This window comes from Pithys albifrons, chromosome 29, assembly GCF_047495875.1.
Source record: "Pithys albifrons albifrons isolate INPA30051 chromosome 29, PitAlb_v1, whole genome shotgun sequence".
NCBI classification, from domain to species: Eukaryota; Metazoa; Chordata; class Aves; order Passeriformes; family Thamnophilidae; genus Pithys; species Pithys albifrons.
In genome coordinates, this window is record NC_092486.1 from 3,056,590 (window position 1) to 3,082,372 (window position 25,783).

General features: G+C 55.3%; 1 protein-coding gene across 1 annotated transcript; it reads right to left on the reverse strand.

Moving 5' to 3' along the window:
- Positions 1-5,769: 5,769 nt before the first annotated feature.
- On the reverse strand, positions 5,770-25,783 carry SLC25A37 (solute carrier family 25 member 37). Its single transcript, XM_071579067.1, has 4 exons — positions 25,561-25,783; positions 14,069-14,297; positions 11,757-11,813; positions 5,770-9,800 (listed from the first exon to the last, which is right to left on the reverse strand). Exons 1-4 carry the CDS (start codon positions 25,741-25,743, stop codon positions 9,280-9,282), a joined length of 990 nt encoding a protein of 329 aa, XP_071435168.1. The 5' UTR covers positions 25,744-25,783; the 3' UTR covers positions 5,770-9,279.

Sequence of the window (25,783 nt, forward strand, 5' to 3'; positions counted from 1 at the left end):
CTCTGCTGGGCCACTGCTGGGCGAGCTCTGCCTCTGTCCTGGGAGCACCCCAAGACTCCTTCTCCTCCTTCTCCTTCTCCTTCTCCTTCTCCTTCTCCTTCTCCTCCTCCTCCTCCTTCTCCTTCTCCTTCTCCTTCTCCTTCTTCCTCTCCTCCTCCTCCTCCTCCTCCTCCTCCTCCTCCTCCTCCTCCTCCTCCTCCTCCTCCTCCTCTTCCTCCTCCTCCTCTTCCTCCTCCTCCTGCTGCTGTCCGTGCTCAGAGCTTTGCTGGCCTCTCTCTGCCAGCCCTGCCTTTATCCTGGAGGCAGCTGAGCCTCCCGGGGCTGATTGGAGAGCCCTGGCACAGCCTACGCCCTTCCCTTCCCTCCTGTCTTGGCACCCGACAGGTTTGGGGCTTGTCCCTCTTGCCCAGCACACCCCAGGGAGCCACAGCCACCCCTCAGCCTCCCCCTGTGCCCACCTCGCTGAAAAATCACCCCCTTGCTGGGATGAAGAAGAAAAGGATGTGAGTTTGGGGATGAAAATTCTTCCAGAGTGAGGGTTTTTTTTGGGGGAGAAGATGGAGCAGCATCTCTGCCTTCCTCGTCCCCATGGGAGTGCTCTGCTTCCTCCTCCCCATGGGAATGATTTCTATCCCTGGGATCTCTGGGAAAGTGCTGCTTTCAGGAGGAAAAAAGTGAAGAACTAAAAGGGTTGGGTGTTTTTTTTTTTTAAATTCATTTTGAGGTTTTTCTTCAAGCTCTTCTGCTTTGTGGCACTTTCAGAGTGTTGACAAATTGTCAGAGTTTTCCATCAGCTTTACAAAAATCAGGGATTTGAAGATGAAGGATGAGATGTCTGGAGTGGGACAGCATTTATTGGAGAATTTTAGTGCCATTACACACCATCCTGCAAGACCTTGGGCACCCAAAGGGGGCAAAACCTTCCCAATTCCAAGAAAAGCCACCAGTGGAGCTCTTTGTTACAACAGCTCATTTTCCTGAGGATCTTTATTTATAATTGTCCTTCCAGAGTTTCTGTTTGGAAAACAACTCCCTGCTGGTCACACAAAGAGCCTCCAAACCCCCAGATGTGGCAAACAAATGATGACAAAACCACCTTGTCCCACCATAAGGCCAAGAAATCAGGTGGGGAAGATCCCATGGGAGCAGGATTTGGCTCCCAGGCTGCAGATGAGCAGCACCCCTGGGAACTGCAGGCACTTCAGGCTGAAATAAATCAATATATTATTGATAGTAGGATATCAGTGACTTTCTGTAGATCTTTATTGATATTAGGATGTCACTGACCTCCTACAACTCTGTTGTCCTCTTGCTGGTGCAATATCAGAGCACTGATCACCTCTTTTATTCTCAAAACCTTTGCCCAAACTCAGCTTTTCTCCTTCAGCTGAAAAGCCCAGGCATGTTTTTTATTTTATTTATTTTTTTAGCCTCAAAAAGGGAAACAATAGATTTCCCTCAAGTCCCCTGAGGACTTTGTTGATTTTATAGGAGGGTGTTTGGTTACAGCAGCCCAAAGTCCGGAGCAGGTTGTGCAAACGTGTCCCAAACTCTGCTTTATCCTGCCCTTTCCCCTCCTTCTTTAACCTGCTGCTTGGAAAATATCCCTCGGGATTCACTTGGAAAGCCTCAGTAGCTTCAATAATTCAGCCAGAAAAAAGGAATTTGGGAAAATTTATGGAGGAATTGGAGCCCAGGAGAATTATTGCAGCTCTCCAAGCCCCAGCCTTGCTCTGGGGAGTAAATGAGGAGCTGGGGAAGGAGCTGCTCCAGAAGTCCCTGATCCAACACTTGGACTGGATCCCACCAGGGCTGGTGCCCACCCTGTGGGTCACATTGGTGCCCCTGTGGGTGCTCAGCCATGCCAGGGGGGGTCACTTGGGGTGGAGAGTCTTGCTGTTCCCTGGGGACACTCTCCCAAATTCCAGGGAGAGTTTTCCCACTGCAGAGCCCCTTCCTGTGCCGAATTCAGGCAGGAGCTCAGCCCGTTGGGCACCCACGACTGTCCTGGGCTCCACTCCCAGCAGAACTTCCCTTCCATGGGCAGTTCCTTTCCTTCCAGAGGGATCTTTGCATTCCAGTGAAACATTTTCCAAGCCATATGGCATGGAGGGAATAACTGATGCCTTCCCAGGATGTCCTGAGCTGGGGGGTGGATCCACAAGGATCTTGGAGTGCAGCCCAACCACCCCACCCCACCAGGTGCCTCAGAGCCTTGGCCAAACACTCCCTCTCTGCTTATTATTCCCATTTTCAGGCTTTTTTCCCTGACCTGGGAAGGGAAGCAATTTCCTCCCTTGATATTTCTGTTTATTTGGGGTATTTTCCTGTGATTTGCCTCACTTTGGTGCTGAACCTCCAAGGAAAATGTCTTGGTGTTGCTCAGACTGGCAGGGGAGCCCCTGCCCTGGGATGCTGCTCTTTGCCAGGGCTTCTCCCAGTGCCAGCAGCAATTCCCAGTGCCAGGACCCTGTGGAGTCACCAAAGCTGGGCCAGAGAGCCCAGAGGGAGCTGATTTGGGGAGATATCCCTGAGTGAGAGGGGAGGGAGGGAGGGAGGGAGGGAGGGAGGGAGGGAGGGAGGGAGGGAGGGAGGGAGGGAGGGACAGATAGGCGGATGGACGGATGGGTGGAGGGATGGATGGATGGATGGATGGATGGATGGATGGATGGATGGATGGATGGATGGATGGATGAGGGGAGGGAGGAGGGAGGGAGGGACGGACGGACGGACGGATGGATGGGTGGAGGGATGGGTGGTTGGATGGATGGATGGATGGATGGATGGATGGATGGATGGATGGATGGATGGATGACTGGAGGGAGGGAGGGAGGGATGGGTGGAGGGAGGGAGGGAGGGAGGGATGGATGGATGGATGGATGGATGGATGGATGGATGGATGGATGGATGGATGAGGGGAGGGAGGAGGGAGGGAGGGACGGACGGACGGATGGATGGGTGGAGGGATGGGTGGTTGGATGGATGGATGGATGGATGGATGGATGGATGGATGGATGGATGACTGGAGGGAGGGAGGGAGGGATGGGTGGAGGGAGGGAGGGAGGGATGGATGGATGGATGGATGGATGGATGGATGGATGGATGGATGGATGGATGGAGTGATGGATGGATGGAGTGATGGATGGAGTGATGGATGGATGGATGGATGGATGGATGGATGGATGGATGGATGGATGGATGGAGTGATGGATGGAGTGATGGATGGATGGATGGATGGATGGATGGATGGATGGATGGATGGATGGATGGACGGATGGATGGATGGATGGATGGGTGGAGGGATGGATGGAGGGATGGACGGACGGACGGACAGATGGATGGACGGATGGGTGGATCAATGGATGGTTGGATGGGTGGTGACTATGATGGAGAACTGGAGGATCCTCACCACCCCTCATGCAAACCCAGTGTTTCGTGTGTCACACCCTCACCTTTAGGGACCACAAAGGGGGGTTAAATATTTACTCTGCAATGCAAACAGGAATAGAAACCTGCCAAAACCCTTTGGTTGAGCAGAAATAGCAGCTTATCTCCTGATCTTGTCTCTTCAGCTCATCACCACCCCACCCCAGTTCTCACTGACAGCAAAAAAAAACAAGAGAAAGGCCAGAGGTGAGAAAAGGGAACTCCCTTTTCCTTGGGGTGGCTCAAGGATTGCAGCACTTTCCTGCTGTTCCCCACTCCCCACGTGAGTGTTTGCTGATAAACACCACAAAAATTATCATTATCCCCTTGTTGGGGTTGCCCCAAAATAAAATCCTTCAGGCTCAGCTCCAGATTTTAAGGCTGGAGTTTGACCCCAAGGAATTTCAGGCTCTCCTTTTTAAATCAGAGCTTGGAAATGTGATTTTCCAGCCTGGTTTTCCTGCCAGATGTGGAATAAGGAGCAAGAGGTTCTTCCAGGATTGTTGGAGATGAGAAGTTGGAAAAAGGAGGGATTAGAGAGGAAATAACCTGCAATAAGCCCAGATCCTCCTGCACTGCTGGGAAGAGGCAAAATGAGAAATCAAGTAGTCTTTGGAGAGACAAAAAAGAGCAAATTTGGGCAAAAAAACCCGCAAAATTATTTCTCTGTGGTGCAGAACAAGCTGCTCAGGCACCAGAAATCCTTGTGAGGAGCCAGAAGTGCCTCCCCCTGGAGCTGAAACAGCCTCTCCACATGGGAGATGTCAGAATTTCATTGTTTGGGTTCAAATTCCCATTTTCCCACCCTTTAGAGCCCACCCAAAGGGGGTCCCCAGGGAGATCTGAATCCCTCAGACCATCTCAGTGTTGCTCAGGGAAAGGTTCCTCCCTCAGCACCAGCCACAAACTGCACCAAGAAAAGCAGATTTTTCCTTTTTATTGAAAATGTCTTCAAGTTTTTGGGGCTTTTGCCTTCAAATCATGCAGGAAAACCTCAGCAAAGGCATCTCCACAGAACCTTCACTTTATCTAAGGGGGGAAAGAAAAGCTGCAATTTGGGAATTTGCTGGACAAGCCCCAGCCTGGGGATTGGGTTGGATTGGAGTGGTTGGGTTGGATTGGGTTGGGTTGGGTTGGATTGGGTTGGATTGGATTGGGTTGGAGTGGGTTGGAGTGGGTTGGAGTGGGTTGGAGTGGAGTGGAGTGGAGTGGGTTGGATTGGAGTGGGTTGGATTGGAGTGGGTTGGATTGGAGTGGGTTGGATTGGGTTGGGTTGGATTGGATTGGGTTGGAGTGGGTTGGAGTGGGTTGGAGTGGGTTGGAGTGGGTTGGAGTGGGTTGGAGTGGGTTGGAGTGGGTTGGAGTGGGTTGGAGTGGGTTGGAGTGGAGTGGGTTGGATTGGAGTGGGTTGGATTGGAGTGGGTTGGATTGGAGTGGGTTGGATTGGAGTGGATTGGATTGGAGTGGATTGGAGTGGGTTGGAGTGGGTTGGGTTGGAGTGGGTTGGGTTGGAGTGGGTTGGATTGGAGTGGGTTGGATTGGGTTGGGTTGGAGTGGGTTGGATTGGAGTGGGTTGGATTGGAGTGGGTTGGATTGGAGTGGGTTGGATTGGAGTGGGTTGGATTGGAGTGGGTTGGGTTGGAGTGGGTTGGGTTGAGTGGGATTGGGTTGGGTTGGATTGGAGTGGAGTGGAGTGGAGTGGAGTGGATTGGAGTGGAGTGGAGTGGAGTGGATTGGAGTGGAGTGGATTGGAGTGGAGTGGGTTGGATTGGAGTGGATTGGATTGGAGTGGATTGGGTTGGGTTGGAGTGGGTTGGGTTGATTGGAGTGGGTTGGATTGGGTTGGATTGGAGTGGGTTGGAGTGGGTTGGATTGGAGTGGGTTGGATTGGAGTGAGTTGGATTGGAGTGAGTTGGATTGGAGTGAGTTGGATTGGAGTGAGTTGGATTGGAGTGAGTTGGATTGGAGTGAGTTGGGTTGGAGTGAGTTGGGTTGGATTGGAGTGGGTTGGGTTGGAGGGGGTTGGATTGGGTTGGATTGAGTTGGGAAGCCCAGGAACAACTCCTCGCCAGGAGGAGCCTGTTCCAAACCTCTCCAGCAGCTCCTGGAGGAGGGTGAGCCCTGAGGGAGGGTTGGCACCTCCTTGCCAGGCTGGCAAACCCCTCCCAGGAGGCTCTGCCTCCTCCAGGGTGGCAGGAAAGGGGCTGAAGCTGAGCCTGCCAAGCTCTCCAGCAACACTAGAAGGCACCATTCCCTCAGGGATGAGCCTGGCAGTGCCATCCCCACCCTCACCCCCAGAGAAACCCTAAAGGAAAGCCCCAAACACGAGCCCAACAGCACAAAAATCAGGATATTTTATTTCCTTGAGCTCCAGTGCTACAACTGTAGCAGCTTTTCAAACTCCTGCATTTCAATATACATTGAAGAAAACACCTTTTTTTTGTTGGGTTTTTTTTTCTCTTTCTTGCATCAAGGCAAAAATAAAACACAACTTAAGAGCTGGAAAGTTCCTCCCCCTCCCCTTCAATAACTCAAGGTCTGTGTTTGTGGCAGCAGAACATGTTTCACATCCCACATTCCAATAAAACATCAGGCTCCAAGCACAGCTTTCCAAGGGAAAGAAGGGAAGAGGAGCTTTGGGAAGGGTTTTCCATGTGGATCCAGCAGCAGGAAATGCTTCCTGCTGGAGCTGAGACAGCTCTGCTGCTTTTGAAGGACACCCAGAAATCCAAAAAGAGCTTCATAAATGTCCAAGTGCTCCTTATCCACTCCCAGCTCAAGGAAGAGCAAATGCCAAAAAAAAGGGGGGGGTAATTAATAATTATTAATTATTTATTAATAATTATTTATTAATAATTATTAATCATTTGTGCTCAACATTCAGGGGGTTCCCTTTGCTCTCCCTCCCCAAGGAGAAGACCAAAAATCCAACCCCCATCCCAAGGGCTCCACAGGCAACTCCAGGCTTTGTGTCCCTCTGCCCAGAGGTCACTCCAAGGAGGAGGAGAAGTTCTCCCAGAGCATCACAAGGGAAAGCAGAGACATCAAAGCACCAGCCAGAGGAAGAGGATGATGCAGAGGGAACCACTCCCAAGTTGGGCTCCTGAACTAGCACTAAAAAGGTGCCACCACTCACATTATTCTCCAAGTGACCCAAAGATTTCCCCTCCATGGAATTGTTTGGTGCAGTTCTGGTTGCTGGGAGGGACTCTCCAGTTTCTCAGGTCAGCAGAAGACCCTCCCCAAACTCCAAGACCCTCAGAGTTCACCAAAACCAGTGACCTCAAGCTTAACTTTGCCCCTTTAAGGCACAAAGTCTGTTGGACTTGGTGATTAATTCAATTAAAACACAATGAACAGGACCAAGAAGCTCCTGAGTGGCACCAGGGGCATTTCCAGAAGGCACAGAGAGAGGAGCTCTTTGATTCACCTTCTCCAAAAATCCAGAGCAAAAGGATTTCATGGGATTAGTGTCACCCTAAGGCTGGTGGGACACTCCAGAGACACATCCCAGCTCCAAAGCTGCTCCCAAAGCCACATCCCAGAGCAGGGCACGTGCCAGGGAGGATGGAGATGGACCAGCTGGTGCCCTGGAACTTCCATCCACACATCCAGGCTCCTCAAATCCCAAACTGGTCACCCCAAGTGGCTTTGGGATGTCTTTTGGTTTGGAAGAGCCATTCCCAGGAGGAGCAGGGACCTTCCCAGGTGGGCACCACAAAGATCAGCATTCCCAGAGCTGGAAAACCAAACCCAGGGAAGGAGGAACCTTCCCAGGGAAGGAGGAACCTCCTCAAGGGCAGGAGGAACCTCCTCAAGGGCAGGAGGAACCTCCTCAAGGGCAGGAGGAACCTCCTCAAGGGCAGGAGGAACCTCCTCAAGGTTGGTTGGTCTCCCCCCAAGGTGGGGTTTTCTCCATCAAGGGTGGGTTTGTCTCCACCCAAGGTGAGTTTTTCTCCCCTCAAGGTGGGTTTGTCTCCCCCCAAGGTGGGTTTTTCTCCACCCAGGGTGGGTTTGTCTCCACCCAGGGTGGGTTTGTCTCCACCCAGGGTGGGTTTTCTCCACCCAAGGTGGGTTTGTCTCCTCCTCCAACAGGAGATGAGGAGCAGCTTCTTGTCAAACACGGGCTGGGAGGTGGGTTTGGGTCCTCACCAAGCCTTTCCCAAGGTTTCTGCTGCTGGTTTGGAGCTGCCAGGACAGTGGCCAAACTGTAAACAGAAGCTCCAGGTGCTCCCTTTTCCTGGGAGCAGAGCAGGTCCTGCCCCCACCTGGAGCCCGTGGGAGGTGCAGGTGGCTCCTGGCAGCAGGATCAGGACCTTTAGGGAGAAAATTGGGAATAAATTAAGGGAGGAGGGAGGTTGTTCAGCCACCACACACCATAAAAATGTACCTTTAAAAAGAGGATTTGCAAAATAAGTACTTTAAAAATCTACATCTTAAAGAATCTTCTTGTAGAAAAGAAAAAAAAAAGGGAATTGAGTCTCTCCTTTTGTCCCCCACAAAGTGACCAGGGATTTTGGGGGGTCCCAAAGGGATGTTCCCATTCCTTCTGTCCCCATCCCAGGGGCCACCAAGTGTGGGACAGCCAGGGGAGAACCCAAGGCCACCAGTTGTCCTTCTGTCCCCATCCCAGGGGCCACCAAGTGTGGGACAGCCAGGGGAGAACCCAAGGCCACCAGTTGTCCTTCTGTCCCCATCCCAGGGGCCACCAAGTGTGGGACACCCAGGGGAGAACCCAAGGCCACCAGTTGTAGAATTAAAGCCAAATTCCTTCTGTCCCCATCTCAGGGGCCACCAAGTGTGGGACAGCCAGGGGAGAACCCAAGGCCACCAGTTGTCCTTCTGTCCCCATCCCAGGGGCCACCAAGTGTGGGACACCCAGGGGAGAACCCAAGGCCACCAGTTGTAGAATTAAAGCCAAATTCCTTCTGTCCCCATCCCAGGGGCCACCAAGTGTGGGACACCCAGGGGAGAACCCAAGGCCACCAGTTGTCCTTCTGTCCCCATCCCAGGAGCCACCAAGTGTGGGACACCCAGGGGAGAACCCAAGGCCACCAGTTGTCCTTCTGTCCCCATCCCAGGGGCCATCAAGTGTGGGACAGCCAGGGGAGAACCCAAGGCCACCAGTTGTCCTTCTGTCCCCATCCCAGGGGCCACCAAGTGTGGGACAGCCAGGGGAGAACCCAAGGCCACCAGTTGTCCTTCTGTCCCCATCCCAGGGGCCACCAAGTGTGGGACACCCAGGGGAGAACCCAAGGCCACCAGTTGTCCTTCTGTCCCCATCCCAGGGGCCACCACGTGTGGGACAGCCAGGGGAGAACCCAAGGCCACCAGTTGTAGAATTAAAGCCAATCTGGCTACAAAAATAAATGGTTTTTTTGTGTCTTCCTTACACAGGAGGGAAGGATTTAGCCCTTTTTACATCCAGCTGTAAAAGCAGTTAAAAAACAGCCCCAAATGCTTCCATAGAAAAATAAAGGATAAACATTATCCATCTCTTTTATATTTATAGGAAAGGGAAGTTCTGGGCCAGGATATTTTTGCTTCTTTGCTGTGAAAGAAACAAAAGCCTCAGCTTAGGTTGTACAACCTAAGGAAAGGAGTAAACTACGCCTTCAATCTGAGAAAAATAGCACTTTGCAAGGTCACTCCTCCAAAAATAAAGTTATTAAATATATATATTATTATAATAAGTCTCTATAAACTTTTGGTTCGAGGACTGAGGTCCAGTCGAATCCCCAGGGAGGGAGAGGGATGGCAGGTGGGAATCCCACCAGGTTTTGCTGGTTCCTCAGTGGAGATCAAGAGCTGGTTGGGACACCCAGGGAGGACAAGGAGGTTCCTCTTCAACCCTCACAAGGATGTTCTTTTCTCCAGCCTGTGCTTTGTGAGGAAGTACTTGAAGAACTCGTACACCGACCAAGCGATGGCCGTTGAAGGCATCTGGTAGATGACCCTCGCCTGGACCCCCTTGAAGAACCCCCCGAGCCCTCCCAGCTGGTAGACAGTCCTGAAGGCGTTCAGCATGCCCGAGAGGTGCCCCCTGATGTTCAGGGAGCTCAGGGCCGTGTTCTCCTGCGTGTTGAGGAGGGTCTTGCAGACGTCCAGGGGCGTGGTGGCAGCGGCGGCCACGGCGCCCGCCACGGCGCCCGCCACGATGTGGGACGTGGGGTTGTACCCGCGCAGGGGGTTCATGTGCTCCTGCAGGAACTCGTAGGTGATGAAGTGGATGGCCTGGAAGGGCACGTTCATGGTGAGCTGGGTGGTGTAGCTGCGGTAGAAGGCCCCGAAGCCCTCGGTCCTCTGCACGGTCCTCACGCACGACAGCACCGACCGGTACGGAGAGTTGAACATCTGCATGCGCTGCTTCACCACTGGCACGGGCACAGGGGGGCACAGAGAGGCTTGTGAGCTGCCAACACACCTTGCTGGGCATCTCAGCACCCACACTGACCCTGCTCCAAGCCCCAACCACCCAGAGCCAACCCCACCTACCAAGCCCAAACTGATCCACCCAGAGCCAACATCACCTACTACACCCAAACTCCAGAGACAACCACCCCTCAAACTCCAGAGCCAACCTCACCTTCCAAGTCCCAACCACCCAGAGCCAACCTCACCTTCCAAGCCCGAACTCCAGAGCCAACCTCACCTTCCAAGCTCAAACTCCAGAGACAACCACCCCTTCCAAGCCCAAACTCCAGAGCCAACCTCACCTTCCAAGCCCCAACCACCCAGAGCCAACCTCACCTCCTACACCCAAACTCCAGAGACAACCACCCCTTCCAAGCTCAAACTGATCCACCCAGAGCCAACCTCACCTTCCAAGCCCAAACTCCAGGGACAACCTCACCCTCCAAGCCCCAACCACCCAGAGCCAACCTCACCTACTACACCCAAACTCCAGAGACAACCATCCCTTCCAAGCTCAAACTCCAGAGCCAACCTCACCCTTCAAGCCCAAACTGATTCACCCAGAGCCAACCTCACCTTCCAAGCCAAAACCACCCAGTCAACCTCACCTTCCAAGCCCAAACCACCCAGAGCCAACCTCACCTTCCAAACCCAAATTCCAGGCCCAACCTCCCCTTCCAAGCCCAAACTCCAGGCCCAACCTCTCCTTCCAAGCCCAAATTCCAGACCCAACCTCCCCTTCCAAGCCCAAACTGATCCATCCAGAGGCAACCTCACCTTCCAAGCCAAAACTCATCTACCCAGAGTCAACTTCTCCTTCCAAGCCCAAACTCCAGACCCAACCTCCCCTTCCAAGCCCAAACTCCAGGTTCAACCTCCCCTTCCAAGCCCAAACTCCAGGTCCAACCTCCCCTTCCAAGCCCAAACTCCAGGTTCAACCTCCTCTTCCAAGCCCAAACTCCAGGTTCAACCTCCCCTTCCAAGCCCAAACTCCAGGTTCAACCTCCCCTTCCAAGCCCAAACTCCAGGTCCAACCTCTCCTTCCAAGCCCAAACTCCAGGTCCAACCTCCCCTTCCAAGCCCAAACTCCAGGTCCAACCTCTCCTTCCAAACCCAAACTGATCCACCCAGAGACAACCTCACCTTCCAAGCCCAAATTCCAGACCCAATCTCCCCTTCCAAGCCCAAACTCCAGGTCCAACCTCCCCTTCCAAGCCCAAACTGATACCCCCCAACCTGCCCAATGTCCCCAAAACTCCACACAGTGAGAGAAGCAGCTCAGAGCTCAGCCCCAGCTCTGCACTTCCACAGCTAATGAACTCAAGGTTAATTAAAGACAAGAAAAGCATGAAGACCCTCAGTGCACCAACAGTGACACACCAAGAGGACAAGGGCAGAGGAGCAGGAATGAGTGTCCATCTCCTGGGAAGTGTGGCAGACCCACCTCCAGCCCCACTGACTGGAGGAACCTCCACTGACTGGAGCAAAAGGCCAATTAATTCAATTCACTTCATCAGGGTATAATTAAAAGGATTTGATACACCAGAGATTTCTTCCTTCAGAACAACCTGACTCTGGGCCAGCTCAGGAGTACAAGACATGAACACTGAGTGGCTGCAGGCCAGAAAATTGGCATTTGAGTTGCATTTTAGTGTCCTCCTCGTGCCAGACTTTACCCACAGTGCCACCCTTGGGCTCAGCTTGGTGAGTCCAAAGCTCAAAAAAACCCAAACCAACTTCCACAAGGAGCACCAAAGTAACAGCTGGTGAAGGTGAGAAGTCCCACCACACCTCCCTTGGTAAGGAAGGGAGGAGTCACCCCCTCCCTCTGGGCTGTCTGAGGGCACCAGGGCTGGGCACAGGCACTGAGGGAGCTGCTGGGGTGGCACAGAGGGTGCCCTGGGTGCTGGCATTACCTTCAGCAGGGTTCATCACAGCGTCGTGGAGCAGCGTGGCCGCACTCCCAGCTATTCCTGCAAGGCAAGGGCAGCCTTGAGAAGGGCAAACCAGAGCCAGGAGCCAGGGCTTGCCTGGGCACTGCCATCCCTGGGGGCAGCTGAGGGAGCACACACTGCTCTGAGCACATCCCAGGGGCATTGCAGTGACTCCCAGGGGGACACCAGTGGCTCCCAGGGCACAGCAGGGACTTCCAGGGGCACAGCAGGGATCCCCAGGGGCACAGCAGGGACCCCCAGGGGCACAGCAATCACTCCCAGGGGCACAGCAATCACTCCCAGGGGCACAGCAGTGACTCCCAGGGGCACAGCAGGGACCCCCAGGGGCACAGCAGGGACACCCAGGGGCACAGCAGGGACACCCAGGGGGGCACCAGTGACTCCCAGGGGCACAGCAGTGGCTCCCAGGGCACTGCAATCACTCCCAGGGGCACAGCAGTGACTCCCAGGGGGGACACCAGGGACTCCCATAGGGGCACCAGGGACTCCCATAGGGGCACCAGGGACTCCCAGGGGCACTGCAGGGACTCCCAAGGGGCACTGCAGGGACTCCCAAGGGGCACTGCAGGGACTCCCAAGGGGCACTGCAGGGACTCCCAAGGGGCACTGCAGGGACTCCCAAGGGGCACTGCAATCGCTCCCAGGGGCACAGCAGTGGCTCCCAGGGGCACAGCAGGGACTCCCAGGGGCACAGCAGGGACTCCCAAGGGGGACACCAGTGACTCCCAAGGGGGACACCAGTGACTCCCAAGGAGGACACCAGTGACTCCCAAGGGGGACAGCAGGGACCCCCAGGGGCACAGCAATCACTCCCAGGGGGGCACCAATGACTCCCGGGGGGCACAGCAGGGACTCCCAGGGGGGCACAGCAGGGACTCCCAGGGGGGCACAGCAGGGACTCCCAGGGGCACAGCAATCACTCCCAGGGGCACTGCAATCACTCCCAGGGGGACACCAGGGACTCCCAGCGGGGCACCAGGGACTCCCAGGGGCACAGCAATCACTCCCAGGGCACTGCAGTGACTCCCAGGGGCACTGCAGTGACTCCCAGGGCAGGAAGAGCCACCCAAAGCCACCAGGATCCACTCCCAGCCACTATTCCCACCAACTGCCAGGGCAGTGCCCAGACCAGAACCCGCTGGCATTGCCCAGCCCACGCTGACTGAGACCTGAGCAATGTTTACACCCACCCCAGCCCATCCATAATTAGGCATTTTCAGCCCTTTACTCAGCCTGGGCTGAAGCACTAATTATTGCCCAGATTCTGCCAAATCCAGCCAGCCATTAATGAGCCTGCAGTGGGGCCTCTGCAGCCACACCTTGCCCTTTGATGGAGGTTCCCACCACAAATTCTCTCCTGCCCAAATGACTTTTGGTCATCTCTCACTAACCCAGAGCTTCACTTTTCCTGCTGCTCCCAGAAACTTGTAGCTACTTGAAAGGCAAACATGGGAAGCAAATTCCTGGGAAAAAAGCAGCAAGGAGAGATTATATTCCCTGAACTAAGGGGCTCCATGGCAGATTCCTGCTGTCCCACCATGCCAGGTCTCCTGCACAAACCTTCCTCTTCCACCCAGGCTGCTCTTTGGAAGGGTTTCTGCTCTTACAAAGGTATTGTTGGACCTAAAGCCAAAACATTCCTGACAAAAGCCAAATTAAAGCCTGTGAGCACACAGAAGAAGGAGAGAACTTCAGGCTGGAGCTCCCAGGGACATCTGGAACAACCTGAACTTCAAACCTCCAGAGGGTTTGGGTGATGCCTTCAAGATAAGGTTACACCTTTAGGTGACACCTCCAAAGGCTGGACTTGATGATCCTGAAGGACTTTTCCAGCTTTTGATGGTTCTATGATAACACCAGAACAGCATCTGAACACCTTTAGTCCACAGTACTGAGGACTCGTGCTGGAATAGCTGGAGATCTCAGAGTGTAGGAACCTAAATCAGACTGAATTTGGAGGACAAACAAGTCCCATGAGGAGTCCCATGGCAAGAAGGGCTTCTCTCATCTCCTGCTGACACCCAGCCCAGCCACCTCCACCCTCTGGAACAGAGACCTGCCAAGTTCTCCCCAGTCCCATGACAGGACAGGGGTTTCAGGGGAACAAGGAGACCAGCAAGGTGCCACCTTTGCCCACCTGCCTCTCCCCTTTGCCTCCTGCCTGCAGCAGATACCCCGGGGGCAGAGCACAGGGAGGGTGTGGAACAAGCCAGGGACAGGCTGATGACCAGAAAAAAGGGGGCATTTTTTGGGTGCAACCCCCCCAAAAATACCATTGGCCAGGTGGCTGTTTCCTCCCTGCTGCAGAGTCTCACTGAGAGACTTTTTCATGCTCTCATAGCAGGCAAAGTACAAGGCGTGGGCAGGGCCAGCCCCCAGCATGGTGACATTGATGCCACGCAGAGGCCTCCAGAGCCCCTCAGTGAGGACAATCTTCTTGAGAGCTTCGTACACGCTCCTGTACTGGGCCTTGGGGTCCGGCTGCAGGCTCTGCATCCTGGTCTGCAACAAAGCACAGGGAGGACAGGCCTTGGTTACCCACCTTAGAATCACAGAATCACAGAATGGATTGGGTTGGAAGAGACCTCTGAGGTCATCAAGTCCAACCCTTGATCCAACCCCACTGGGATCACTCTGGCACTCTGTGCCCTGGGCTGGTGATCACAGTAGGGTTGGATCAAGACATGGTGGATTCTCCCTCAGTGCCACATTCATAAAATCACAGAATCACAGAATGGGTTGGGTTGGAAAAGCCCTCTGAGATCATCAAGTCCAACCCTTGGTCCAACTCCAGTCCCTTTACCAGATCATGGCACTCAGTGCCACGGCCAAGCTCAGGTGAAAAACCCTCCAGGGATGGGGAATCCACCCCCTCTCTGGGCAGCCCATTCCAATCCCTGAGCACTCTCTCTGCAAAGAATTTCTTCCTGATATCCAACCTAAACCTCCCCTGCCACAGCTTAAGGCCCTCTTGTCCTACTGTTGATTGCTTGAGAGAAGAGACCAATCCCCCCTGGGTCCAACATCCTGTCAGGGAGTTGTGGGGAGGGCTGAGGTCACCTCTGAGCCTCCTCTTCTCCAGGCTGAACACCCCCAGCTCCCTCAGCCTCTCCCCACAGCACTTGTGCTCCAGTCCCTTCTCCAGCCTCGTTGCTCTTCTCAGTTGGGTTCCAAGAGACCTCTGAGATCATCAAATCCAACCCTTGATCCAACCCCACTGGGATCACTGATAGAAACTTTTCCAAGGCCAAATCCCAGCAGTCCTGACTAGTGAGATGATGCTTTTCTCGAGGGATTTTGGGAACAAAGTGACCAAGGGAATAAAGAGCAGGAATCCATTTTGTAACATAAATTTACACAGCAATAAAAGCTTCTGGGTTTAGGGTTTGCTGCTTCATCTTCTTCACAAGCCCATCTCTTACAAGTTGTTTTCCATTCCTGATGCTGCAAATCCACTGCCACGAACCCCACGAGTTCAAAGACTTGCAAGACCTTCCGAGGGGTCAGTTGAGTGCCCACACCAAGGCCTGGGTGCTGTTGATGCCACCAGATTAAATCCACCCTCCCATTGCCACAGCAGAGCAGGGAAGTGCAACCTCTGCTCTTGTTTAGCCCTGGAAAGTCCGAGGCAGGAGCTGGTGTGGTTGTTCCAAGTGAAGAAACACAGTTAGGGCTGTAATTGTCTCTTGCTCAACAACTCCCTGACTCTGCCCCAGCTTGTCTGTCCTGCCCTTGCTCAGCAGCTTGTGATGCTCCATTGGGCAAGAGGGTTCCTAGAAGGGCAAGCTGAGGGACCTGGGGGCACCCAGGGAAGGAGGGCACACAGCCCCAGAGGGTGGCACTGCCCCCCAGCACTCGGGGGGACCTTCCCCCTGTTGTCCCTCCCAGCTCCAGGTGCTCCTGGTGCTTCAGTGGGTTTTGCTCGCAGAGATTTTACCCAGTTGAGTTCCTGGCACCCAGAGCTCCTGTGGAACTCTCTGCCAGCCCTTCACCAGCCCATTTGCCCCACGGGAAAAAGCACTTTCAGCTCGTTTCAGGGTTCTACAGACTGGTGGCATCACACACCAGGGCTCAAAGCCCTTGAGATGACAATGACAGTGACAGTGACAGGCTGTGGTGGGTGTTTGCAGGGAACAGACCCCAAGGAACTACCACCAGGGAGAGCCCCTGGCAAAGCTTGAACCTCCACAACCATCCCAGAAAGACCCAGCAAATCAGTGACAATGACAATGACAGTGACAGTGACAATGACAGTGACAGTGACAGGCTGTGGTGGGTGTTTGCAGGGCACAGACCCCAAGGAACTACCATCAGTGATGGGAGAGCCCCTGGCAAAGCTTGAACCTCCACAACCATCCCAGAAAGACCCAGCAAATCAGTGACAATGACAATGACAGTGACAGTGACAATGACAGTGACAGTGACAGTGACAGTGACAATGACAGTGACAATGACAGTGACAATGACAGTGACAAGCTGTGGTGGGTGTTTGCAGGGCACAGACCCCAAGGAACTCCCAGCAGTGATGGGAGAGCCCCTGGCAAAGCTTGAACCTCCACAACCATCCCAGAAAGACCCAGCAAATCAATGACAGTGACAGTGACAATGACAATGACAGTGACAGTGACAAGCTGTGGTGGGTGTTTGCAGGGCACAGACCTGATGGGAGAACCCCTGACAAAGCTTGAACCTCCACAATCACCCCAGAAAGACCCAGCAGATCAATGACAATGACAGTGACAGTGACAATGACAGTGACAAGCTGTGGTAGGTGCTTGCAGGGCACAGACCCCAAGGAACTCCCAGCAGTGATGGGAGAGCCCCTGGCAAAGCTTGAACCTCCACAACCATCCCAGAAAGACCCAGCAAATCAGTGACAATGACAGTGACAGTGACAATGACAGTGACAGTGACAAGCTGTGGTGGGTGTTTGCAGGGAACAGACCCCAAGGAACTCCCACCAGTGATGGGAGAGCCCCTGGCAAAGCCTGAACCTCCACAACCATCCCAGAAAGACCCAGCAAATCAGTGACAATGACAATGACAGTGACAGTGACAAGGTTTGTGGTGGGTGCTTGCAGGGCACAGACCTCAAAGAACTCCCACCAGTGATGGGAGAGCCCCTGGCAATGCTCAAACCTTCACAATCACCTCAGAAAGACCAGAAAGACCCAGCAGATCAATGACAATGACAGTGACAATGACAAGCTGTGGTGGGTGTTTGCAGGGAACAGACCCCAAGGAACTCCCAGCAGTGATGGGAGAGCCCCTGGCAAAGCCTGAACCTCCACAATCACCCCAGAAAGACCCAGCAGGTCAATGACAGTGACAGTGACAATGACAATGACAGTGACAATGACAGTGACAGTGACAAGGGGTGATGGGTGTTTGCAGGGAACAGACCCCAAGGAACTCCCAGCAGTGATGGGAGAGCCCCTGGCAAAGCCTGAACCTCCACAATCACCCCAGAAAGACCCAGCAAATCAGTGACAATGACAATGACAATGACAGTGACAGTGACAAGGTTTGTGGTGGGTGCTTGCAGGGCACAGACCTCAAAGAACTCCCAGCAGTGATGGGAGAGCCCCTGGCAAAGCTCAAACCTCCACAATCACCCCAGAAAGACCCAGCAGATCAATGACAGTGACAGTGACAATGACAGTGACAGTGGCAATGACAGTGACAGTGGCAATGACAGTGACAAGCTGTGGTGGGTGTTTGCAGGGAACAGACCCCAAGGAACTCCCACCAGTGATGGGAGAGCCCCTGGCAAAGCTTGAACCTCCACAACCATCCCAGAAAGACCCAGCAAATCAGTGACAATGACAGTGACAGTGACAGTGACAAGGTTTGTGGTGGGTGCTTGCAGGGCACAGACCTCAAAGAACTCCCACCAGTGATGGGAGAGCCCCTGGCAATGCTCAAACCTCCACAATCACCTCAGAAAGACCAGAAAGACCCAGCAGATCAATGACAATGACAGTGACAGTGACAGTGACAGTGACAGTGACAGGCTGTGGTGGGTGTTTGCAGGGCACAGACCCCAAGGAACTCCCAGCAGTGATGGGAGAGCCCCTGGCAAAGCCTGAACCTCCACAATCACCCCAGAAAGACCCAGCAGGTCAGTGACAGTGACAGTGACAAGGGGTGATGGGTGTTTGCAGGGCACAGACCCCAAGGAACTCCCAGCAGTGATGGGAGAGACCCTGGCAAAGCTCAAACCTCCACAACCATCCCGGAAAGACCCAGCAGGTCAATGACAGTGACAGTGACAATGACAATGACAGTGACAATGACAGTGACAGTGACAAGGGGTGATGGGTGTTTGCAGGGCACAGACCCCAAGGAACTCCCAGCAGTGATGGGAGAGCCCCTGGCAAAGCTCAAACCTCCACAACCATCCCAGAAAGACCCAGCAAATCCAGGTGCCCACAAATCCTTCCCATCCACCCTGGAAGGGGCTGCCCAGGGAGGTTTGGAGTGGAATCCCCACACCTCGAGGTGTCCAAGGAATGTCTATCGTGGCACTCAATGCCACAAGGTCACAGGTTGGACTGGGTGGTCTTGGAGGGCTTTTCCAAGCTCAGTGATCCTGTGGCTGATCCATCCCATCCCACCGAAACCAGATGAAGGGACAGAGCCCTCGGAGCAGCCTCAGCCTTGGGAACACCAACCCTGAGCTCCTGGGAAAGCCACAGGACTTCAGCACCCCCAAACTCTGCCCACTGAATGATCCTCCAAGGAGGAGCTCAGGAACGAGGTGGCAGGAAGGAAGCTCATCAATTAGCCCCTCATTAATTAACCAGCTCAGCTTTCAGGCAGGATGAAGCCAAGGAAAGCACTTCAGCTTTGACCCAAACCACCCCAAGTTTGCAGAAAGCAAAAAGCCCTTTCCCAACTTCCTCAGACACTCGGAGAGGCCAAGGATGAGACCAGAGCCCAGCTCAGGAATCAAACCCAGACCAACCAACCCAAGGTGGGTTTCCACGAGGCCAAACCAAACAAATTCCTGCATCTGTGGCAAATGCTCCACAAAACTAAATCCCCCAGGAATTCCTTGGCTCAGCAGGCAGTGGAATTTCAGACTCCAACATCAGCTGGCACCCATGCCAGGCAACGCTGCCCACCAGGGGATTGGGCAGCCTCAAGCAAAGCTTCCTGTTCCACAGCCTGGAATGTGTGAATGGGGCTGGAAACGAGCCCAAAGGCTCCCACAAATTCCTCTGGGAAGGCAGCAAAGCCCCCTGGATCAGCTTGGAATTTAAAAACAGGTTCTAAATCCAGCTCTCAGCCCTGGTGGGGGTGCCAGGATGGCTCCTGGGAAGGGCTGGATGTTGGGATGCCCTGGAGGGAAGCCTGGCAGCAGCTCCACTGCCACCCAAAATTTTCACCCCCAGGAGGGTTTTCCACCCAAAATCTTCATCCCCAGGAGGCTTTTCCATCCAAAATTTTCACCCCCAGAAGCACAGGAGGGTTTTCCATTCCAAGTTTTCATCCCCAGGAGGGTTTTCCACCCAAAATTTTCAATCCCAGGAGGGTTCTCCCCATAAAATTTCCATCCCCAGGAGGGTTTTCCATCCCAGGTTTTCATCCCCAGGAGGATTTTCCACCCAAAATATTCACCCCCAGGAGGGTTTTCCACCCAAAACCTTCATCTCCAGGAGGATTTTCCATCCAAAATTTTAACCCCCAGAAGCACAGAAGGGTTTTCCATCCCAAGTTTTCATCCCCAGGAGGGTTTTCCACACAAAATTTTAACCCCCAGGAGGGTTTTCCATCCCAAGTTTTCATCCCCAGCAGGGTTTTCCACCCAAAATTTTCATCCCCAGGAGGGTTTTTCACCCAAAATTTTCACCCCCAGGAGGGTTTTCCATCCCAAATTTTCACCCCCAGGAGGGTTTTCCATCCCAAATTTTCACCCCCAGGAGGGTTTTCCATCCCAAATTTTCACCCCCAGGAGGGTTTTCCATCCCAAATTTTCACCCCCAGGAGGGTTTTCCACCCAAAATATTCATCCCCAAGAACACAGGAGGGTTTTCCAGAGGGCAAGGGGAGACAGAGGGCAAGGGGTAGGTGAAGCTGCAGCTCAAGGAGGGGCTGTCCCTGATGGTAAAAAAAGCATTTTTATTATTTGGCAATGATGGAAAACAATGGGAAGTTAAAGAGGGGACATTTAGATGGGATATTGGGGGAAAATCCACCCTGGGAGGGTGGGGAGGGCTGGGATGGGATTCCCAGAGAAGCTGTGGCTGCTCCAGCCCTGGGAGTGCCCAAGGCCAGGCTGGAGCCCCCTGGGACAGTGGGAGGTGTTCCTGGGACAGTGGGAGGTGTCCCTGCCCAGGGCAGGGGTGGCACTGGATGATCTTCCATCCTAAACCATTCCATGATTCCATGTGCTGGTTTAGATGGGATATTGGGGAGGAATCCTGCCCTGGGAGGGTGAGGAGGGATGGGATGGAATTCCCAGAGATACCTGAGAGCCCCTTCCAGGGCCTGAAGGGGCTCCAGGAGAGCTGGAGAGGGACCTGGGGACAAAAGATGGAGGGACAGGACACAGGGAATGGCTTCCCATTGCCAGAGGGCAGGGATAGGTGGGATATTGGGAAGGACTGTTGGCTGGGAGGGTGGGGAGGGCTGGGATGGAATTCCCAGAGAATCTGTGGCTGCCCCATCCCTGGGAGTGCCCAAGGTTGGAATGACCTGGGACAGTGGGAGGTGTCCCTGGGACAGTGGGAGGTGTCCCTGGGACAGTGGGAGGTGTCCCTGCCCAGGGCAGGAGTGGCACTGGATGATCTTCCATCCCAAACCATTCTATGATTCCATGTGGTGGTTTAGATGGGATATTGGGAAGAAATCCTTCCCTGGGAGGGTGGGAAGGGATGGGATGGGTTTCCCAGAGAAGCTGTGGCTGCTCCATCCTTGGGAGTGTTCAAGGTTGGAGCCCCCTGGGACAGTGGGAGGTGTCCCTGGGACAGTGGGAGGTGTCCCTGAGACAGTGGGAGGTGTCCCTGCCCAGGGCAGGGGTGGCACTGGATGATTTTAATGCCCCTTCCCACATTGGCATTCCATGCCCTGGGTGGTTGCTCTGAAGCCACAAACCCCCAAATCCAAACTCTCAGTTTCCCTTTCCGAGGAAATGACTCGCTGGCACCAAAACATTCCCTTCCCAGCAGGATCCACCCACAGGTGCCACCCACCCAACTTCTCTCCCTGCACATCCACAAGCCCCACAACCTCCTCCAGGCTCTGCTCTGCCATTCCCAAACCCAGGAAATCTTATCCACCAAGTCCCACCAAGGGCAGAGTCTGCTCCTTTCCTGGAGGGTGACACATCCCCAGTGGCAAAGGGAAACACCTGCCTTGACATTCAAGCTGAATTTTAGGGAAAAAAAGGCCAAAATAGCCCTTTTGGGGGTTAAAAAAACCCTTTTTTGGGTCAGTCCTCATGGCAGAGCAGCAGGGGGTGGGAGCAGGACCCAGCCTGGAGCTCAGGAATTCTGTTCTCCAAACACACGGAGTGACCTTGGCCGGGCTCCACCGGAGTTTTCCCGCGGCCACGGCACTTTCTCTGCTCTCAAACACTCCAAGGCACTTGGCTGAGCACTCGGGATTATTCCCAGCCCGTGGCACAATCTGGGAATTCCCAGCCCAGTGAAATCAGCGCTTTGCTTTTCCTCCAAAGCACCTCCTGCTTCGGGAAACGGCACCACTTTCGTTTTCTCCCTCCCCTTTCCCTGCAGTGGAAATGCCCCCAGACAGCTCCATAAACCCCCAAAATGCTCCACAAACCCAGACAGCTCAATAAACCCCCAAACAGCTCCATAAACCCCCAAACAGCTCCACAAACCCCCAGACAGCTCCATAAACCCCCAAACAGCTCCACAAACCCCCCAGACAGCTCCATAAACCCCCAAAATGCTCCACAAACCCCCAGACAGCTCCACAAACCCCCCAAAGAGCAACACAGCCCCATAAACAGTTCCATAAACCCCCAAAGAGCTCAATAAAACCCTCAAACAGCTCCACAAACCCCCCAAACAGCTCCACAAACCCCTCAAACAGCTCCACAAACCCCCAAAGAGCAACACAACCCCCAAACAGCTCCACAACCCCCCAAAGAGCTCCATAAACCCCCCAAAGAGCTCCATAAACCCCCCAAAGAGCTCCATAAACCCCCCAAAGAGCAACACAACCCCCAAACAGCTCCATAAACCCCCAAAATGCTCCACAAACCCCCAGACAGCTCCATAAACCCCCAAAATGCTCCACAAACCCCCAGACAGCTCCATAAACCCCCAAAATGCTCCACAAACCCCCCAAACAGCTCCATAAACCCCCAAACAGCTCCACAAACCCCCCAAACAGCTCCATAAACCCCCAAACAGCTCCACAAACCCCCAAAGAGCCCCATAAACCCCCAGACAGCTCCATAAACCCCCCAAAGAGCTCCATAAACCCCCAAACAGCTCCATAAACCCCCCAAAATGCTCCACAAACCCCCAAACAGCTCCACAAACCCCCCAAACAGCTCCACAAACCCCCCAAACAGCTCCACAAACCCCCCAAAGAGCTCCATAAACCCCTCAAAGAGCTCCATAAACCCCCCAAAGAGCTCCATAAACCCCTCAAACAGCTCCACAACCCCCCCAAAGAGCAACACAACCCCCAAACAGCTCCATAACCCCCAAACAGCTCCATAAACCCCCAAACAGCTCCACAACCCCCCAGACAGCTCCACAACCCCCCAGACAGCAACACAGCCCCATAAATAGCTCCATAAACACCCCAAACATCTCCATAAACCTCTCAAAGAGCAACACAGCCTCCCAAACGGCTCCACAAACCCCCCAAACGGCTCCACAAACCCCCAAAGAGCTCCATAAACCCCCCAAACAGCTCCACAAACCCCCCAAACAGCTCCACAAACCCCCCCCAAACAGCTCCACAACCCCCCAAAGAGGACCACAGCCCCCCAAACAGCTTCATAAACCCCCCAAAGAGCAACACAGCCCCCCAAACAGCTCCATAAACCCCCCAAAGAGCAACACAACCCCCAAACAGCTTCATAAACCCCCCAAAGAGCAACACAGCCCCCCAAACAGCTCCATAAACCCCCCAAACAGCTCCATAACCCCCCCAAAGAGCTCCATAAACTCCCCCAAACACCTTCACAACCCCACAAGAACCTCCAGGGTGGCTCCTGCCCCCCACAGCCCCCCTGGTGTGGCCACACCACCCTGTCCCACCACTCTGTCCTTCCTGGGCTGGGATTCCACCACCCTGGGAGGGCAAACCTGCCCACAAAGGGCTCCTGATGCCAAGAGGGCACCGGTGGCATCTCCCAGCCCTGGCACTTCACCTTTGCCCCACAGGTTGGGCAAAGCTCTCCAGCTCCAGTTCCATGGGAGGTTATTTTGGGGGGACACCTCGGGGACCTGCTGCCCACACACCCACAGCCTGGGGCAACTCTGCTGCCTCCCAGGGGCATCCAGCAGGCACCCCAACACCCTCACACACCCCCACCTCTCCTGGACCCCAAATCCCTTGCACAGAGCCCCTCCTTGCACCCCAATATTCCTCACACCCCCCCACCTCTTCTGGATCCCAAATCCCTTGCACAGACCCCCTCCTTGCACCCCAATATTCCTCACACCCCCCCACCTCTTCTGGACCCCAAATCCCTTGCACAGACCCCCTCCTTACACCCCAACACCCCACACACACTCCCACCTCTCCTGGACCCCAAATCCCTTGCACAGACCCCCTCCTTGCACCCCAAATCCCTTGTAGAACCTCCTCCTTGCACCCCAACACGCCACACATACCCCCACCTCTCCTTGCACCCCAAATCCCTTGCACCGACCCCCTCCTTGCACTCCAACAGCCCTTGCACACTCTTCTTGCACCCCAACATTCCTCACACACCCCTACCCTTCCTGGACCCCAAATCCCTTGCACAGACCCCCTCCTTGCACCCCAAATCCCTTGCACAGACCCTCTCCTTGCACCCCAATAATACTTGCACAGACCCCCCCTCCTTGCACCCCAAATCCCTTGCACAGACCCCCCTTCTTGCACCCCAAATCCCTCACACACACTCCCACCTTTCCTGGACCCCAAATCCCTTGCACAGAGCCCCTCGTTGCACCCCAATAACCCTTGCACAGACCCCCCCCTCCTTGCACCCCAAATCCCTTGCACAGACCCCCACCTTGCACCCCAACACCCCCCACACACTCCCACCTCTCCTGGATCCCAAATTCCTTGCACAGACCCCCTCCTTGCACCCCAAATCCCTTGCACAGACCCTCTCCTTGCACCCCAAAACCCTTGCACAGACCCCCCTCCTTGCACCCCAAAACCCTTGCACAGAGCCCCCTTCTTGCACCCCAAAACCCTTGCACAGACCCCCTCCTTGCACCCCAATAACCCTTGCACAGACCCCCACCTTGCACCCCAAATCCCTCACACACACTCCCACCTTTCCTGGACCCCAAATTCCTTGCACAGACCCCCTCCTTGCACCCCAAATCCCTTGCACAGACCCCCACCTTGCACCCCAAATCCCTCACACACACTCCCACCTTTCCTGGACCCCAAATTCCTTGCACAGACCCCCTCCTTGCACCCCAATAACCCTTGCACAGACCCCCCCTCCTTGCACCCCAAATCCCTTGTAGAAACCCCCTCCTTGCACCCCAACATTCCTCACACACTCCCACCTCTCCTGGAACCCAAATCCCTTGCACAGACCCCGGAGCATTCCCGGAGCATCCCAGACATTCCCGGGGCATCCTGGACCCCCCCATTCCCGGAGCATCCCAGACATCCCCGGGACCCCCCTGGTATCCCGGGACCCGCATTCCTGGAGCATCCCGGTCACTCCTGGGACTCCCTGGTATCCCGGAACCCGCATTCCCGGAGACTCTCGGACATCCCCGGAGCATCCCGGACCCCCCCGGTATCCCGGGACCGGCGTTCCCGGAGCATCCTGGACACCCCCGGAGCATCCCAGACCCCCCTGGTATCCTGAGACCCGCATTCCCAGAGCATCCTGGAGAACCCCGGACCATCCCGGTCACTCCCGGGACCCGCATCCCCGGAGCATCCCGGACTTCCATGGTATCCCGGGACCCGCATTCCGCAGCATCCCGGACCCCCCTGGTATCCCGGGACCCGCATTCCGGAGCATCCTGGACATCCCCGGACACCCCCGGACTATCCCGGACATCCCCGGTACCCGCACCCCCGGTACCCCCCAACACCCCCGGTACCCGCACCCCCGGAACCCCCCGAACACCCCCGGTACCCCCCGGACACCCCCGGTGCCCCCCGGACACCCCCGGTACCCGCACCCCCGATACCCCCTCGGACACCCCCGGAACCCGCACCCCCGGTACCCCCCGGACATCCCCGGTCCCCGCACCCCCGGTACCCCCCGGACACCCCCGGTACCCCCCGGACATCCCCGGTACCCGCACCCCCGGTACCCCCCAGACACCCCCGGTACCCGCACCCCCGGTACCCCCCGGACACCCCCGGTCCCCGCACCCCCGGTACCCCCGCGTGTTCCCCAGTACCCCCCGGACATCCCCGGTACCCGCACCCCCGGTACCCCCCGGACACCCCCGGTACCCCCCGGACATTCCCGGTACCCGCACCCCCGGTACCCCCCGGACACCCCCGGTACCCGCACCCCCGGTACCCCCCGGACACCCCCAGTCCCCGCACCCCCGGTACCCCCGCGTGTCCCCCGCACACGCACCTTGACCGAGTCCACGGGGTACATGACCGTGTGCTCCATGATTCCCGCCACGGCCCCGGCCACCATGTGCGTGCCGAGCGCGGCTCCGCTGGGCAGGCTCTCGTACTCGTCCCCGTCCATCACGGCGGGGCCGGGGGGCGGCCCCGGGCCCGGGGGCGCGGCGGGGGCGCAGCTCAGCTCCATGTGCGGGGACACTGCGGGGCACGGCGGGGCCACGGCGGGG

Bases quoted from the DNA above. Each gene is read 5' to 3' on its own strand.
- SLC25A37 (XM_071579067.1), bottom strand. From the start codon at position 25,743: ATGGAGCTGAGCTGCGCCCCCGCCGCGCCCCCGGGCCCGGGGCCGCCC. The intron at 14,298-25,560 runs GTGCGTGTGCGG...GCTTTGTTGCAG, and splicing joins ACCCCGTGGACTCGGTCAAG to ACCAGGATGCAGAGCCTGCA. The intron at 11,814-14,068 runs GTATTTTTGGGG...CTTGCCTTGCAG, and splicing joins AAACAGCCACCTGGCCAATG to GAATAGCTGGGAGTGCGGCC.